At 38.7% G+C, this 13,899-nt stretch overlaps 6 protein-coding genes across 8 annotated transcripts; 2 read left to right on the top strand and 4 right to left on the bottom strand.

Annotated features, from left to right (window-relative positions):
- Positions 1-515: 515 nt before the first annotated feature.
- Positions 516-3,053, bottom strand: LOC136340155 (acetyl-coenzyme A transporter 1). The gene is made up of 6 exons (XM_066283979.1): positions 2,578-3,053; positions 2,097-2,523; positions 1,826-2,040; positions 1,466-1,774; positions 1,189-1,413; positions 516-1,140 (listed from the first exon to the last, which is right to left on the bottom strand). Exons 1-6 carry the CDS (start codon positions 2,791-2,793, stop codon positions 955-957), a joined length of 1,578 nt encoding a protein of 525 aa, XP_066140076.1. The 5' UTR covers positions 2,794-3,053; the 3' UTR covers positions 516-954.
- Positions 3,054-3,197: 144 nt separating this feature from the next.
- Pat1 (Protein interacting with APP tail-1) lies at positions 3,198-5,677 on the top strand. Its single transcript, XM_066283977.1, has 7 exons — positions 3,198-3,531; positions 3,594-3,949; positions 3,999-4,170; positions 4,228-4,619; positions 4,683-4,802; positions 4,853-4,987; positions 5,042-5,677. Exons 1-7 carry the CDS (start codon positions 3,373-3,375, stop codon positions 5,529-5,531), a joined length of 1,824 nt encoding a protein of 607 aa, XP_066140074.1. The 5' UTR covers positions 3,198-3,372; the 3' UTR covers positions 5,532-5,677.
- Positions 5,678-5,727: 50 nt separating this feature from the next.
- On the bottom strand, positions 5,728-6,786 carry LOC136340161 (type-1 angiotensin II receptor-associated protein). Of its 3 annotated transcripts, none has more exons than XM_066283989.1 (5): positions 6,610-6,786; positions 6,407-6,553; positions 6,281-6,356; positions 6,123-6,224; positions 5,728-6,067 (listed from the first exon to the last, which is right to left on the bottom strand). In XM_066283989.1, the coding sequence occupies exons 1-5, from the start codon at positions 6,649-6,651 to the stop codon at positions 5,943-5,945; spliced, it is 492 nt and encodes a 163-aa protein (XP_066140086.1). In that variant the 5' UTR covers positions 6,652-6,786; the 3' UTR covers positions 5,728-5,942. The 3 variants fall into 3 exon arrangements, with proteins under 3 accessions (XP_066140086.1, XP_066140085.1, XP_066140084.1); XM_066283988.1 differs by having other exon boundaries at positions 6,123-6,230; positions 6,284-6,356; positions 6,610-6,785; XM_066283987.1 differs by having other exon boundaries at positions 6,123-6,230; positions 6,610-6,784.
- A 148-nt stretch (positions 6,787-6,934) lies between these two features.
- ClC-b (chloride channel protein 7) lies at positions 6,935-11,447 on the top strand. The gene is made up of 13 exons (XM_066283967.1): positions 6,935-7,242; positions 7,433-7,606; positions 7,661-7,859; positions 7,914-8,167; positions 8,218-8,395; positions 8,454-8,745; positions 8,797-8,935; positions 9,918-10,181; positions 10,231-10,410; positions 10,459-10,668; positions 10,725-10,883; positions 10,936-11,019; positions 11,074-11,447. The coding sequence occupies exons 1-13, from the start codon at positions 7,165-7,167 to the stop codon at positions 11,254-11,256; spliced, it is 2,394 nt and encodes a 797-aa protein (XP_066140064.1). The 5' UTR covers positions 6,935-7,164; the 3' UTR covers positions 11,257-11,447.
- LOC136340160 (golgin subfamily A member 6-like protein 26) lies at positions 8,931-9,849 on the bottom strand. Its single transcript, XM_066283986.1, has 2 exons — positions 9,297-9,849; positions 8,931-9,248 (listed from the first exon to the last, which is right to left on the bottom strand). Exons 1-2 carry the CDS (start codon positions 9,585-9,587, stop codon positions 8,979-8,981), a joined length of 561 nt encoding a protein of 186 aa, XP_066140083.1. The 5' UTR covers positions 9,588-9,849; the 3' UTR covers positions 8,931-8,978.
- Positions 11,448-11,664: 217 nt separating the features above from the next.
- On the bottom strand, positions 11,665-13,152 carry LOC136340162 (vesicle transport protein SFT2A). Its single transcript, XM_066283990.1, has 4 exons — positions 12,757-13,152; positions 12,552-12,699; positions 12,356-12,495; positions 11,665-12,303 (listed from the first exon to the last, which is right to left on the bottom strand). Exons 1-4 carry the CDS (start codon positions 12,823-12,825, stop codon positions 12,175-12,177), a joined length of 486 nt encoding a protein of 161 aa, XP_066140087.1. The 5' UTR covers positions 12,826-13,152; the 3' UTR covers positions 11,665-12,174.
- Positions 13,153-13,899: the final 747 nt, after the last annotated feature.

Below are 13,899 nucleotides of genomic sequence, written 5' to 3' on the forward strand. Positions count from 1 at the left end.
TACGAAAAAAAGGAACAATTTTACTAAAAAACAAACAAATAAAATCCGAATACATGTCATAACTAGTAAACTGAACTGTCACTTATGACTTGCCCCCAGATTTTCTGTTTCTGTCTCTTGCATCGATTTAGATAAGGACAAAACACGAGGGTGCCGAGTTAAAGTACGTATGCTCAATTAGTGACGTATAAATGAGTACGATACTGATAAAACGTGCAAGTTATCAGTATCGTTCAATGTACGTCCCATAAACATGATATCTTTGTATAGCATAACGCAATCGATGGGTTTTTTGCGGATATTTGGCCCGATATAAGAATTTCAGAATTTTGAAAATTATTTCACCTTTATGGGACTCGTCAATATGTATTTTTTTCCCTCTCCGGCCCCATTACCCAAGCACATTTTCTTGAAATTGGCAGCCACTCGTGCATGCGAGGTTAAAGGGCTATTTTTGGCCCAGGCGAGAAAGTTTGGTTCTCCGAGGATGTGAAAATGTAAATAAAAAAATAAAATAACTTTGGAAAAACTATATTTGAAAACATAAACAAAGCAACAAAATACATTTCTCCACAATGCCTATTATTGTTAAAAATGCCACTTGATTTTAAAAAAATGGTACAATCCTGGAATGACATAACTATTTCTTCGAAAGTCTTTAGTAATTTCCTCTCCAGATACATCTATCAAAATCCACTCAAACCTTCTCAAATACACAATACTGAAAAGTGTGAAAACTTATCTAAGAGATCACAATCCAAATTTGAACAAAAAAATTTCTCAGGAAACAGAATTCATCTTTCAATTCACATTAAAAACCTTACCAGAAGGCCTAATTAAACAAGATAAATCTCTAATTCTCTTACTTATTTACAACAATACCTCAAAACCCACAGGCCAGTTTTAAAATTAAGAATCAAGTCAAACTTCTAGTCCTTTTCCTGCAATACTTCACTACCTCAACCTCACTGCCCTCTTGCTTTGCCTCAGCTTCCAAGCTGACTCCTCCAGGTTCTGAATCGACCTGACTTTTTGCATGCCCCATAACAGCCACAGGAACCCAATGACTGTACATAGAAATGTCTCAATGTAGTATCCATCGACTTGAGTTACACAGTGACCTCCGTTTGTTAGGCAGCTCTAAAACCTCCATTAAACAAACCCTCCATAGTTCATTGGTTTTTGTACCTCTTTCTGCAGCAGATTTTCACATAAGTTCCCCATATTGTTTTGCCCACCTTGGCACTCCTTCCACGTCAAGGGGTCGACAAAATATAGAGCTAACATAGAGGGCAAATTGCCCCCCAGGTTGGTCACAGTGTTGAGCAGCGTCATGTAAGTACCACCCACTGAAGAATCACTTACTTTGGCAAAAAATGCCATTATTGAAACATACATTGAGTAGACACAAACCTAATAAAAAAACAAAGATAACATCAGATAAGAAATTAAATCCAAAAATCACCTGATGCAAGCCATAACAAACAAGCAGCAGGCCCACATATGACACTGGAAGACCCAGTGATGCATCAGGCACTAAATGAGGAGTAATCCACACCAGACCTGCAGCTACTAGGCCAAATATTAACCTGTAGGGCATTGCCTTTATATATATGTCAAGAGGTTTAGGGCCCACTGTATATCTCGATAGAATGAGAGGCAGTAACAACTGTACTGGTATGAGAGGAATGGCTATGAGTCCTAGTTTTTCTTTGGGGATACCTGCCTCCACTAGTTTTAAAGTCATTACACTATCAGTGGCAGAAAATCCTATCTACAATAGAGCATTTTAGCTATGACTTTTATTTCCTTTTCAAGTGCTTACCTTGCAAGTCAAAAGAATGAGAACCAAACTTTGAACTGCAGGTAGGGCCAAAATGTCTTTAAGACACAAATAGGCAGTTTTGACATCTTTCTCAGGCATCATCACATGCTCTGGATCATGAGGTTCTACCTCCTTCTTGATTAATCCTACTACTGTGGTGGAAATTACAAAAAATGCCCCCCAAAAGAAGAAAAAACTGGATAGCGTTACAATACCTTAAAAAATTATGTGCTAATTGACAGTCCAAAAATTTCACTTGGGAACATCTCACCTACTTCCTGAGGCTCACTCCTAAGGTAACTGTTGCAGAAACTTGGAGATTCCAAAGCCATAAACACCACATAGCTTAGGAAGTAACCTGCTGATTGACCCACGCTGTTGCAAGTGCTTGCGTGGGCCACATTGTGCTTTTTTAGCATGGTCAAAGCCCAGCCATCTACCGTGATATCTTGGGTGGCAGCTAGGAAATTTAACCCAAAGAACAGCACGGTTAAAATTCCAATGTTTGGTAGACGATGCTGATCCCCTAGCCACTGCTCCACGTGGCCAGAGAGAATTAACATGAAAATGCCTATCAGATACTGAGTGGGAATAAGCCACGTCTTCCTGCGGCCTATTCGGCGCGAAAATATTGCGTCCACTAGCGGGGCCCACAGGAGCTTTAAACTAAAAGGCCACGTCACAAAGCTAAATTCTGCCTAAAATTTTATTGGTTTTAGCACATTTTCATGAACTCCGCGATTGCGGAGTACCTGCTGCTTGTAGCTGACCCCTCGATTTTGCAAAATCATAGGGATTGCGGCGCTGAGCCCTAGAGGAATGCCTTGAAGAGTGTAAAGAAACAGCAGCAGTAAAATATTCCATTTGTCCCCTTTGATGTCACTTCTGGTGCGAGGAGCTGAGAGCGACTGTCCATTCTCCAGAAGAAACGCCGTGTCTGAGTCATTTTTTCGGTTTCTTCGCTCCATTTTTTAATGGTAATAATGGAGAGTAGCATGCAAGTTGTTAGGCCACGTCAGGTTTACACATATGTTAAACCGCGGTTTAAATGAAGGAATTAATAAAACTGCCAGAGCCGAAGTTAAACTAGAAATAGGAAGGTTTTTGTCACGTAATTTTATATAGTTTTAAATTGTTCGTTTTGTTAAAACTTATATGTAATTTTAAATAAATTGATACATATCGCATTTGCGGTTTGTTTACAGTTACAAATTGAACTGACGTATGTGTCAGTGTCAATGTAATTTCGAAATGCTCGTTGATTTTCCGTTGCAGTTCTTCAAGTCTCCGGTTACGACTGTGACCGAGACAGATCATCCTTGGAGCGTGTCGTAGCTTAATGACATTATGCTTCATTTTGTGAATGACATTTATCAGTTGATTCCTCAGGCTCTAATGATTTATGAGCAGTTTTTTAATGAGAATATTGAGGATTGGGATGGTTCTATTTATCATTGTGTTTGCGGAACGGAGTTCGCTCTCTTTATTCAAGGTTTTCCCTTGCACGAAATAGCTGATTCAATGTAAATTTTTTCTTAAGCGAACCAATGGAGAATATGTGCGGTGCAATAAATTATTCCCCAAACAAATTGTACGATTTATGCATAAATGCAGCTGCCAAGCAGTATCAGTCAAAAAGGTGGTGGTTCCAGAGGGAAGACCTCCTATTGCTGCCCAATTGCGCCCTGCTGGACTTCTACGAAACGGTAAGCAGACAAACGGAACTGGCTTGAACACGGAGATATCTGAGCCCCATGTATACTTTCAGCTTTACTACAACAACCGATTATATCTACTCAGGCAAGACTTTGGCAACATGCTGATCTTCTACAAACTGCTCCGCACAAGAAAAAAAAGACACTGTCTTATCACCTGCTATCAAGCAGTGCTAAATTACGAGCATGGCGAAATTGTCTCAAAAGCCTTGTTTGACAGCTATACTCAGCTCATTGTCGGCGAAAGCAACTTGGATCTGATTGACGTGGGGATGAGAATGGGGAGCTTCCTAAATGAAGGAGGATGGTATGATTACAGTGTTCAATTTCTTGACAGGGCAAAAACCCTGTTGATGAACAAACATCTGTGTCTTGATGTGCAATTGAAGCTAATGGAGTGTGATAGATTGTGAGTCGGTTCGTTGAAAAGGTTTAGGGAATTACATCGGCACTTACAGGAAATTACTTGCCGAGTCTCTGCACTGCAATTTCATGAGAGCCAGAGAAACATATCTTTGCTTTATTGAAATAATGAAGTTCTTAGAGAGAAACACAACATTGACCTCAGTGTTTGCCAACTGCTATTGCACCCTCTCTACATACTTCTTTGTCCAAAGCAATTTTGACGAGGTACATCATTTTGCCTTAATTAATTCAGTGTTATTCTCATGGTTTTCATTAATGCAGTCTTATCGCTGGGCTTTAAAGGCCTTCACCCTTCTTCCTCAAGGACTAACCAACAGGACTGTATTGGACATCCTCAGACAAACCTCTAAATCTTGTGTGATGAAACGCAAATTTGCTCAGGCAGGTCTCTTGATAAAACAGGCCATGAACTTGGGAGTACAAATGGACATAAAACGTCATCATCCAATTTTCTCAGACCTGTTAATGGATTATGCATTTTACTTGCTAAATTCTGATGCTGTTGTTGAAAGTGTGGAAGCTTACCAGTTAGCTCTGGACCATAAGTTGTTTATCTTTGAGACTCGTAACATTCAGATAGCTTTGGCTCATGAGGATCTTGCTTATTCCTTGTATGTGAATGAGTATAATTCAGGGAATTTTCAGTTGGCAAGGTAAGGCATGTTTGTGCTTATAAGAATGAGTTTCATTCGTGGCAATTGCATTTAAATTTACAGGTGCCATGCTGAAACATCAATACTAATGATGAAGGAGGTGCTACCACCTGATCATATTCTACTGGCATCAGCCAAGCGTGTTAAAGCGTTGATACTTGAAGAAATGGCTCTGGATTATAAGTAAGTTTTTTCTAGAAAACCGTTTCTTTTTTACCTTTAAGATTATGTAGCGTGTCGTCCGAAAGTGAACAGAAGCAGCTTCTGACCACTGCTGAAGAATTACACTTAAGTGCCTTGAAACTGAGCCAGGAAACCTTCGGCGAAGCCAACGTCCAAACTGCCAAGCATTATGGAAATTTAGGACGGTATATTTCTAAACTCTTTTCAGACATTTTTCTTAGTAAATTCTTCTATAATAGGTTGTACCAGAGCATGAAGCAATTTGACAAAGCAGAACAGATGCACCAAAAGGCGATAAAAATCAAAGAAGATATCCTGGGGTTACACGACTATGAAGTGGGTCTCAGCGTAGGCCATTTGGCCTCTCTCTACAACTACCACATGAAGAAATACTCAGCAGCTGAAGAGCTGTATTTACGGTCTATTGAAATCAACATCAGGCTCTTTGGCCCCGCATACTCCGGATTAGAGTACGATTATCGGGGTTTGATACACGTTTATTCAAAACTGTCTAGTGTGGACAAATATATTTTTTACAACACCAAGTACAGGGAGTGGAGACGTCTGCGGCGAAAAGTGGCTCGAGTAGACTATAACGAGGAGCTGCTCGGGCCTCAGTGTGTCGTCCAGCGCTTTTTTGAAATCGGAGATCAACAGGTTGAGACGGAAAAAGAGAGGATACTACTGGCCAATAAGTTTAAGAGCTCCACAACAGAGTATGGTGGGTAACCCCAATTATTCTAGTCAACTATTTAGCTAGATTTCTTACATGACTGAGAATTAAACGACAAAATTGATTATTTTAGCAGGACTATTATAGGTTTAGTTAGTTCTTTGTTCTACTGTTTTAACCATTAAAAATTTTTAAGGAAGAAGGTAGTTTTATTGCGTGGCCCTTTCAATAACGGTAAAAAAAACAATTACATTATTACATAACTATTTTGTATGTACACAGATCATAAGATTTAATTACACATTTACAGGAAAATAAAGTGAGTATGGAACCAACATCATCATAAATTAATAATAAAATCTTGCTTACCGCTATCACCTATGTAAGTAATAAATTCTATTACACATGATACATAAATCATTAATTTCTTAAATTTCAAATATTCATAATCGAGTTATCTCCGCCAATTATATTGGTTGAGCAGTAGCAAAATTATATCCTCCACTCTGAGCTGAGCTTTGAGGCACAGAAGTTCTATCAATGTCCTCATATGACTCAGTTCTAGTCCCAGTAAACATATTAGGAATATTTGCTTCAAAACACATCAAACATGACTACATTTAAAAGACCTTTTTGATGAAACTAACCTGGAGCCCCACCTCTTTCTTCCAAATTTTTGATTAAAACGAAAGTAGAAAAGGGCCTGACAAGTAAATGTAAAATAGCCATTGCAGCTGAAAACTTGGCTGCTGCACCTGAAATTGTATCATTTACTTGACCATGGCTACTACACTGAAGTGCTTACCACTATTATATGAGGGAAAATTCATGATTAGCAATAAGATGTCCAGGAGGATAGATACTCCGTTCACTACTATTGCCTGTAAATTAACTGGTGAACATGAAGATTTATCGGAAGAGTCAAGATTACCAATTGCAGAGGTTCTTGGACCTGTCCATGGAAAATGCTCCATAAAAGGAGGAATATTAATATACAGTTGTAGAACAAATAAGCGTTGCTAGCCCAGAAGCCCATGCAACTAAGGGAAATGAATATAAAGTGAGCTAGAAATACGATCTGAAACGTTACATATAAATTAAATTTCCGGAGTTTTCAGGAAGGCGCAAGCTTACTTTAACGTTGAAATTGGGGATTTGTTGCGTTAACGTCGGCATGATCAATTCGTATTTAAATCCTGATAAAGAAAAACCGAACGAATTGATTCTTAATATTAACGATTATTATTATTATGAATCAGAGTCAGGATTAAAACAAATAATGCGATGCGAAAATAAATATTTCACTGTCAGGGTAGTTTTATTAGTACCACCAGATGGTGCTACAATCGCAGAACATAGCTGCATCTCGGTTTGTTTGGTAAATTAGTAAAGGAAGCAAAATATGAGGTCAGTACTGCTCATGTCATGAATGACGATAAATTAACCTTAAATTTGTTATTATTTTAATATTAATGATTAATTCTTGCAAGTTATCAGTATAAAAATTCTTATTTCAAATTATTCCATCCCTAGAATGGTTCAATAAATAAAGAAAATTATTACTCATTATGTGTCATATGAAAATACATATCTAATAGTACCTGAAAAGGGGGCAGATTCAATTCGTCACACTCAGGGTTACTCCCCAAAAAAGGAGATTTTCATGGGTTTTATTGTATTAGGAATAAGATGCAAGACAGTATCAATTCGATTTACTCAAGGGAATATGGGGAGAATGGGGAGATAATAAGGCCTACACGATTCAGGGTATGTAATGAGCATGTATCGTTAAAGTCCCCCACACACTAATCATTTAGAGGGAATTTTTATATGCGTGTAAGACGTCAGCCTTTGTTATTTGCCAACTTAGAATTTTACTTATCAAAAAACACAATTTTTTTAAATTAAATATTTACATTTATATTGTAGGTGTATTACATTAAATAATTCTTTTCAGAACGTCCCTTCGGCCACCGGTAACTTCATTGAATCTGCAGACACCGACACAATTATCACACAAGTCTTCAGCAATGAGGAGCTCCACTTACTTCAGTCTGTTAGACGAAGAGTGGAAATTAGCAAGGAAAAGATCGATATAGGTTCTCTCAATATTTTATCAGCTAAGTATGAGGTATGATGACCAAGACCTACAGAAAGCCTTCATAACCATTAATCTGATACAAAGAGTTTAGATTATGACCCTTGTGAGAACTATCTCTTGCTGGAGGAAGAGCGTAAAAAGGGCTTTAAATTATTAGTACAAAAAAACATTGCCAGATGGTTTGTCTTCCTGTTGATTGGCATGTGTACCGGCTTATTAGCCTGTATTATAGACATTTCCATTGAGGAATTAAGCGAAATTAAATACGCCAAATTAAGCTCAGGTAGTCTCTCCCATCAACATGACAAAATTACTCTGTAACAAGACTTTTGTACAGATGTCGATAAATATGTCACCCAAGGATCACTCTATATACCATACTTTTATTGGATCTTATTCAATGCCACACCAGTATTAATAGGTTCAATTCTGGTGGCTTATGTAGAGCCTATAGCAGCAGGTAGTGGAATTCCACAAGTCAAGTGCTACTTGAATGGGGTTAACATACCTCGAGTAGTTCGCTTCAAGACACTTTTTGTGAAAAGTATTGGAGTTATTTGTTCAGTGGTTGGGGGGTTGGCAGGAGGAAAGGTTAGTTTATATATATTTGAAGGTGAAATGGGAATTAATATATTGGATAGGAAGGTCCGATGATACACAGTGGGGCAGTTATAGCTGCAGGAATATCTCAAGGCAAAAGCACCACTTTCAAGAAGGACTTTGGAATTTTTAAATATTTCCGTGAAGATCATGAGAAACGAGATTTCGTTTCAGGGGGGGCTGCTGCAGGAGTTGCTGCCGCTTTCGGCGCTCCTGTAGGTGAGATTATAATGTCAAAATCGGTTTGAGGAATATCGTTTTATATGAAGGTTTACAGGGGGCGTTTTATTTTCTTTGGAAGAGGGTACTAGTTTCTGGAACCAAAGCCTCACATGGAAGACCTTCTTTGCTTCTATTGTATCAACATTTACGCTCAATTTAATTTTATCAGCATACCACGGAGTGCCGGGCAATTTGTCCTATCCAGGTCTATTTAATTTGGGCGAATTTGAATCCTTTACCTATAGAATGTTTGAAATTCCTTTCTTTATTATTATGGGCTCAATTGGAGGCTTGCTCGGAGCCTTGTGGAATCACATAAATTATAAAATAACCGTTTTTCGAATGAGGTGCATTGGAACGATTATTTGATGTGCCCGTGATGAGTTTTGATGTTTTAGATATATAAGGCGTCGATGGATGAGAGTTATCGAATCTTGTATAGTGGCAGCAGTAACAGCGACAGTGGGATTTTTAATGATGGTTTCAATTGATGATTGTCGGCCTCGAGGACAGGACCCAACGAAATATCCAACGCAGGTGAATAGTAATTTATTATCTCGACATTTATCTAACAGTTTTATTAGTGTTTTGGAAATTCTGGCTCAGGGAAGGTTTCCGCCATTAGTTGCTTCAGGTATCTTACTTCTTCTAGTTTTTTAGTCTGATATTCAAGGATACTTTCTAAGGCCTCAATTTCGCCCTGCAAAGCCCACACTCGTTTTTGCTGCTGTTCAGTTTCCTCCTGAGTTTGACCATCGTGGAAGTGTAATTTACCTTCTTCAGTACTTTGAATTTTTAAGCAATCTTTCCCCTTTTGAATAATTTCCCTTAATTGGTTTTGTGCCACATTCTAAGAAAGATAAGTGTTAAACAGCAGCTTTCAATCATCTATACCTACTCTGAGGCACTTAAATTTCTCCTCCTTCTTAAGTACTTTTTCAAGTCTTTTTCGCGTGTCCTTAGTTAGTTCTTCCACCTGCCTTTCCAGCACCCGGACGTCAGCCGACGCACTGAATATCATGGAGTCTGTTTTCTCAATTTCAGCCCTATGGGCTTGTGACCGTCGCTCCGCTGCCTCGATCTCGCATTTTAACATGAAAATACGTTCGCGCAGAGCCATTTTCTCGTGAAACATTTGCTCCAAGCGTTCATCTTCAGCGAAAAGATCTTGCGCTTCAAGTTTGTTCATTATAATCACCGTTTTTAAGTTATTTAAGCGTTTAAAACTTCAATTAGGGGTAATCTTGACACAGAGCCCACGTTTTAAGACAAAATTTAAAGGACCCTCAATTGTGATTGGTTGTCAAGAATCCATGACGCATGTTTGACTTGCAGGCCGGAGTACCACTTTTTTTCCTGTTCCCATGCTCTGCCATGGGTGGAAGTGAGACAGACTGCTGCTCGAAGAATTCCAAAAAAACCGGCGCCTGATAAATTAATATGGCCGCCAACCTAGGCAAAGATTCGATTGTTGCAAAAGATATTTTTCTTTATGAACCCATTGAAAATTCCTTTTTAGCTATACTGCACCGATGGCCAATACAACGTTTTAGCTTCTATATGGTTCCAAACTCCCGAAGCCTCTGTGCGTTCACTGTTCCACGACCCACCCAACACCCACAACGCATTATCCCTTGCTTCCTTCGTGGTTGTCTACTTTTTTCTTGCCGTCTGGACCTTCGGATTGGCCTCTTCCAACGGCTTATTTATCCCCACTTTACTTACCGGGGCAGCGTGGGGACGACTATTCTCCATTGGGATGTTCTACATTTTTCCAGACGCAGTAAGTAATTGTTCCGCTTCGTCCAGAGCCCTCGGGAAACGAGTTGCAGGTGATTGTCCATCCTGGGAAATATGCCCTAATTGGAGCTGCTGCTCAACTGGGAGGAGTTGTTAGGATGACCATAAGTTTGACTGTGATTTTAATGGAATGTACTGGGAATATTACCTTCGCTTTGCCACTGATTATTACTGTTATAGCAGCGAAATGGACTGGAGATTATTTCAATGAAGTATGATGATTTTGCCAATGTTTCTCGCGCTTAACAGTGCATTTTTAGGGTATTTATGATACCCTAATTCAACTAGCCGGAGTTCCTTTGCTCCCTTGGGAGCCGCCACCGGTTGTCAACAACATTTATGCTAGTGAAGTGATGTCCCATCCAGTGGTTACGTTAAAATGCGTGGAAAACGTGGGTCATATAGTGGAGCTGCTCAAATTGACCTCTTATAACGGCTTCCCGGTGGTAGATCCTCCCTTATCCGACGAAGTTTGTATTGTCCCGTGACATGTAACGATTTGAGGTTTTTAACGACAAATTCTTAGAACGAGGTGACCATTTATGGGAGAATTAGAGGCGTAATACTGCGTTCTCAATTAATAGTCATCTTGCAAAAGAAGCTCTTCAATGAAACCTGTGATATTTGGGATGAAATCGGGGGTGGTTTGTTCAGGGACCAATATCCCAGGTATCCCAGCATAGAGGTGAAGTCATTTGCAATCTCAGATTTCCTGATAAAAAAATTCTCAATTGTAGCAATTAACCATCACTGAGATAGAGAAAACCTTTTCGATAGACCTGCGGCCTTTTATGAATCCCTCTCCCTATACAGTACTGCATGTAGGTGAATTTTTCTATGTATAAATTCCTATAGTGATTCCTGGTTTCTTTCAGTCTACATCGCTGCAAAGGATGTTTAGATTGTTTAGAGGTTTAGGCTTAAGGCATTTACCAATAGTGAACGACACTAATGAGGTGATAGGTATGGTGACCAGGAAGGATTTGGCCAGGTACAGGATGTGGAAGCATTTAGGACGGATGGGCGTGGAGGAACTACTGATTTCAGAAGATATGTAATTTCGTGTTGAGACGTACAGTCTTCAATAGTATTTTGCTACCAAAAAATTAAGAGAATTTACGTATTAGGACCCTGTAAATAAGAAATTTTATTCCAATGAGTCATAAGTTGTTTTAACTAGAATGAGCATCTATATTTTTTGAAAATATATGTTGATTTTTGTATACTATTAAAAATACTTAGACTGATAGTGTATCGATGCCAGTCGCCCAAGACCTCAAAAAAACAATAAATATATCTGGCCAAATGTTGAGTACACTCGGAACTTTGACTAGTCGGCGTAAAACTCCAATAGTGGACGCAGTTGAAGCAAAAAAATGATATTGGAAGATACGTATATTGAGGCTTTCGGCCCGCCACACTACCTTAATAGAGCTATTCTATTATTAATGAAGGGAACTTGAAAATTGCTAAAAAAAATACTGTAACATTTATTCCAATCATCGATTTGTAAGTTTACAGTCTTTGAAGAGTATCAGTCCATTCATACATGCACTAAGCCTTAAAAATATTTGATTTTGGACCCTGAATTTTAATTAATTGACAGATACAAATTCATTTTAATATCATTACAAAAATATTTTGCTTGTAAATGCTCCTGTAAAAGTAAACAACATGCTCCTATTTTAAAAATTGGTTATCTTGTGCTGAGAGATTGAAATACTTGAAGATAGTCTGGGTCAAACTCAGATTGAGGAGGCATATACTACTGAAATTTATCTTAACCTTCTCTCTGGTTTTATCCCTCGTAATATGTGAATGACCACAGAATTATGACTTGCAACTCTTCATCGTGCACAACGTTATACATTAAATAAGTACATACATAAAATACATATTGGGATTACAACTCCAACTTCAAAACCTCCCACATTATTGTCTAAATCAATCCCAGATAATTACTCGAATCGGTCAGCTCAACCAATGCATGTAGATACAGTCTTCTTTACGGCATCCCTTGCGTATGGAATATAAGAAAGTGAGTACCACGTCATCGACAGTGACTGCATTATAATGAATAAGAGTGCTAGCCCTGCATTGTGCCACTAAACAAAAAGACTCATTAACCTTCTTGATGTCTTGACCTTCGTAACATACCAGCAATGCTGCTAACAAGGTCATAATAATACTCCCAAGAACCAAGCAGGTTGCAATAGCTCTGGTGGAATGAAACATTTTCTGTATCTGGTTCCAGGGCCCCATGAGGAAGCACGTACTTAGCAGGGAAACAATATTACCTGATGCAATGATTTTTTTTTAACGAAGTTGTTAAGGCGCTTTATGCTGCACAAACCTAAAGTGTAGAAGACTGCAAATATTTTTAAGCCCCTGCTAAAGAATAGGGCAAAGGAGCCTAGTAAAGACAGGAGGATGCCAATAATGAAACAGGCAATGAACGCTTTGATTCTGGTTGACCAGCTTAGGGTAGAGGCGTCGTTTAACTACAGTTGTTTTGGGAGGAGTTGATATGTGTTGTATAGAACTACAGTAATACTAACTTGTGACATGATTCCGCTCTCCTCATCAGGGGTATCGTTCCCACTCAACACCCTTTTCAGCTTGTCCATTTTGGGCCCTCAAAGCTGCAAATTAATTGAACTATTTTTTTGGTTTTTGCGCTGTTGTTAAATGCACGAATATTTGAGATCTTGATACTGTTTGTTTTTTATCTAATTCGTCTGGGATTTATGACCGTCTGATAAAGTTACAAAAATAAATTGGAAATTGGGGTTTACCGAATTGTATAAAATGCGGTTTAAAGAGAATAAATTTGGAAGTCGGATGTGTCAAAGACGACTAATCGTAAACAACACGCAACAGATGATCCTCCAGAAGCCCTATGTGGGTTTTGAATCAACAAGTTTGAAGGAAATTACCAATTAAACCAAGATACTGAAACCAACAACAACGTGGCTTCTTTGACATTCGTGACAACGTCTATCCCATATTCGCGTTGCACCGTGTGCCTCGACACAGTTGATTTTCAAATTATAATTAACTAGTAATGCCATAAATCGGAGAAAAAATTGCTTATGATCGACGTGAATTTAAATCGAACTTGTTTCAGAAGACCACCGTCAAGGGGCGAGGCCTCGTCATACAAATAAAGTAATAAATAAATATAGGAACAAAATGGCTAAGAGCGTTGCGTAGGTGCGATGTTGTCGCATTTCTCATTTCGTCACAAAGGCAAAAACAAGTGGCCTTCGTTCTTTCTTGACATAAGGGTGACCGAAAATTGTCCTCTCGGGACACCGCGGGGTGCTCGCAATGTGGTTTTCTCCCACAAGCATGTAGGATTTTCGAAATTAAACTTTTCAACAATAATTTTTTTTTTTTTAATTTAAAAACAGCCGCTGCGCAAGATAATGGTGAGTATTGTTAATAATGTGGCGTTTTATTTCGACGGAAGTGCTTCAAAAACGCACGAAAGCAGTCGACAAGATTAAATCCTCATTTAAATTGAATAACACCTGTTTCCCGCGGAAGTTACGCATCGATTCAGGCCGCCGATGAAAAAAACCGCACATACCTCGACATCGCTGCTTTGCACGACAAAACCAACGAGCATTTACATAATCAATGATTCACCTTCGAAAGATTTTGGTGTTTCCCAAAAACAACTGAGAACACCAACCTAA

Source organism: Euwallacea fornicatus, chromosome 7, assembly GCF_040115645.1.
Source record: "Euwallacea fornicatus isolate EFF26 chromosome 7, ASM4011564v1, whole genome shotgun sequence".
Taxonomy (NCBI): Eukaryota; Metazoa; Arthropoda; class Insecta; order Coleoptera; family Curculionidae; genus Euwallacea; species Euwallacea fornicatus.

Excerpts from the sequence above, each read along its gene's own strand:
- LOC136340162 (XM_066283990.1), bottom strand. The coding sequence starts at position 12,825 with ATGGACAAGCTGAAAAGGGTGTTGAGTGGGAACGATACCCCTGATGAG. Across the intron at positions 12,700-12,756 it reads AGAGCGGAATCATGTCACAA|TTAAACGACGCCTCTACCCT; the intron begins GTTAGTATTACT and ends AAACAACTGTAG. Across the intron at positions 12,496-12,551 it reads TGCAGTCTTCTACACTTTAG|GTAATATTGTTTCCCTGCTA; the intron begins GTTTGTGCAGCA and ends TCATTGCATCAG.
- Pat1 (XM_066283977.1), top strand. The coding sequence starts at position 3,373 with ATGGAGAATATGTGCGGTGCAATAAATTATTCCCCAAACAAATTGTAC. Across the intron at positions 3,532-3,593 it reads TGCTGGACTTCTACGAAACG|CTTTACTACAACAACCGATT; the intron begins GTAAGCAGACAA and ends GTATACTTTCAG. Across the intron at positions 4,803-4,852 it reads GAAATGGCTCTGGATTATAA|CGTGTCGTCCGAAAGTGAAC; the intron begins GTAAGTTTTTTC and ends AAGATTATGTAG.
- LOC136340161 (XM_066283987.1), bottom strand. The coding sequence starts at position 6,651 with ATGCCGACGTTAACGCAACAAATCCCCAATTTCAACGTTAAA. Across the intron at positions 6,554-6,609 it reads TCCCCAATTTCAACGTTAAA|ATCGTATTTCTAGCTCACTT; the intron begins GTAAGCTTGCGC and ends GTAACGTTTCAG. Across the intron at positions 6,068-6,122 it reads AGAAAGAGGTGGGGCTCCAG|CAAATATTCCTAATATGTTT; the intron begins GTTAGTTTCATC and ends TGTGTTTTGAAG.
- ClC-b (XM_066283967.1), top strand. The coding sequence starts at position 7,165 with ATGCAAGACAGTATCAATTCGATTTACTCAAGGGAATATGGGGAGAAT. Across the intron at positions 7,860-7,913 it reads ATACGCCAAATTAAGCTCAG|ATGTCGATAAATATGTCACC; the intron begins GTAGTCTCTCCC and ends ACTTTTGTACAG. Across the intron at positions 10,182-10,230 it reads TCTACATTTTTCCAGACGCA|GTGATTGTCCATCCTGGGAA; the intron begins GTAAGTAATTGT and ends AACGAGTTGCAG.
- LOC136340160 (XM_066283986.1), bottom strand. The coding sequence starts at position 9,587 with ATGAACAAACTTGAAGCGCAAGATCTTTTCGCTGAAGATGAACGCTTG. Across the intron at positions 9,249-9,296 it reads AGAAATTTAAGTGCCTCAGA|AATGTGGCACAAAACCAATT; the intron begins GTAGGTATAGAT and ends TATCTTTCTTAG.
- LOC136340155 (XM_066283979.1), bottom strand. The coding sequence starts at position 2,793 with ATGGAGCGAAGAAACCGAAAAAATGACTCAGACACGGCGTTTCTTCTG. Across the intron at positions 2,041-2,096 it reads GAGTGAGCCTCAGGAAGTAG|GTATTGTAACGCTATCCAGT; the intron begins GTGAGATGTTCC and ends TAATTTTTTAAG. Across the intron at positions 1,414-1,465 it reads TTTGTTATGGCTTGCATCAG|GTTTGTGTCTACTCAATGTA; the intron begins GTGATTTTTGGA and ends TTTTTTTATTAG.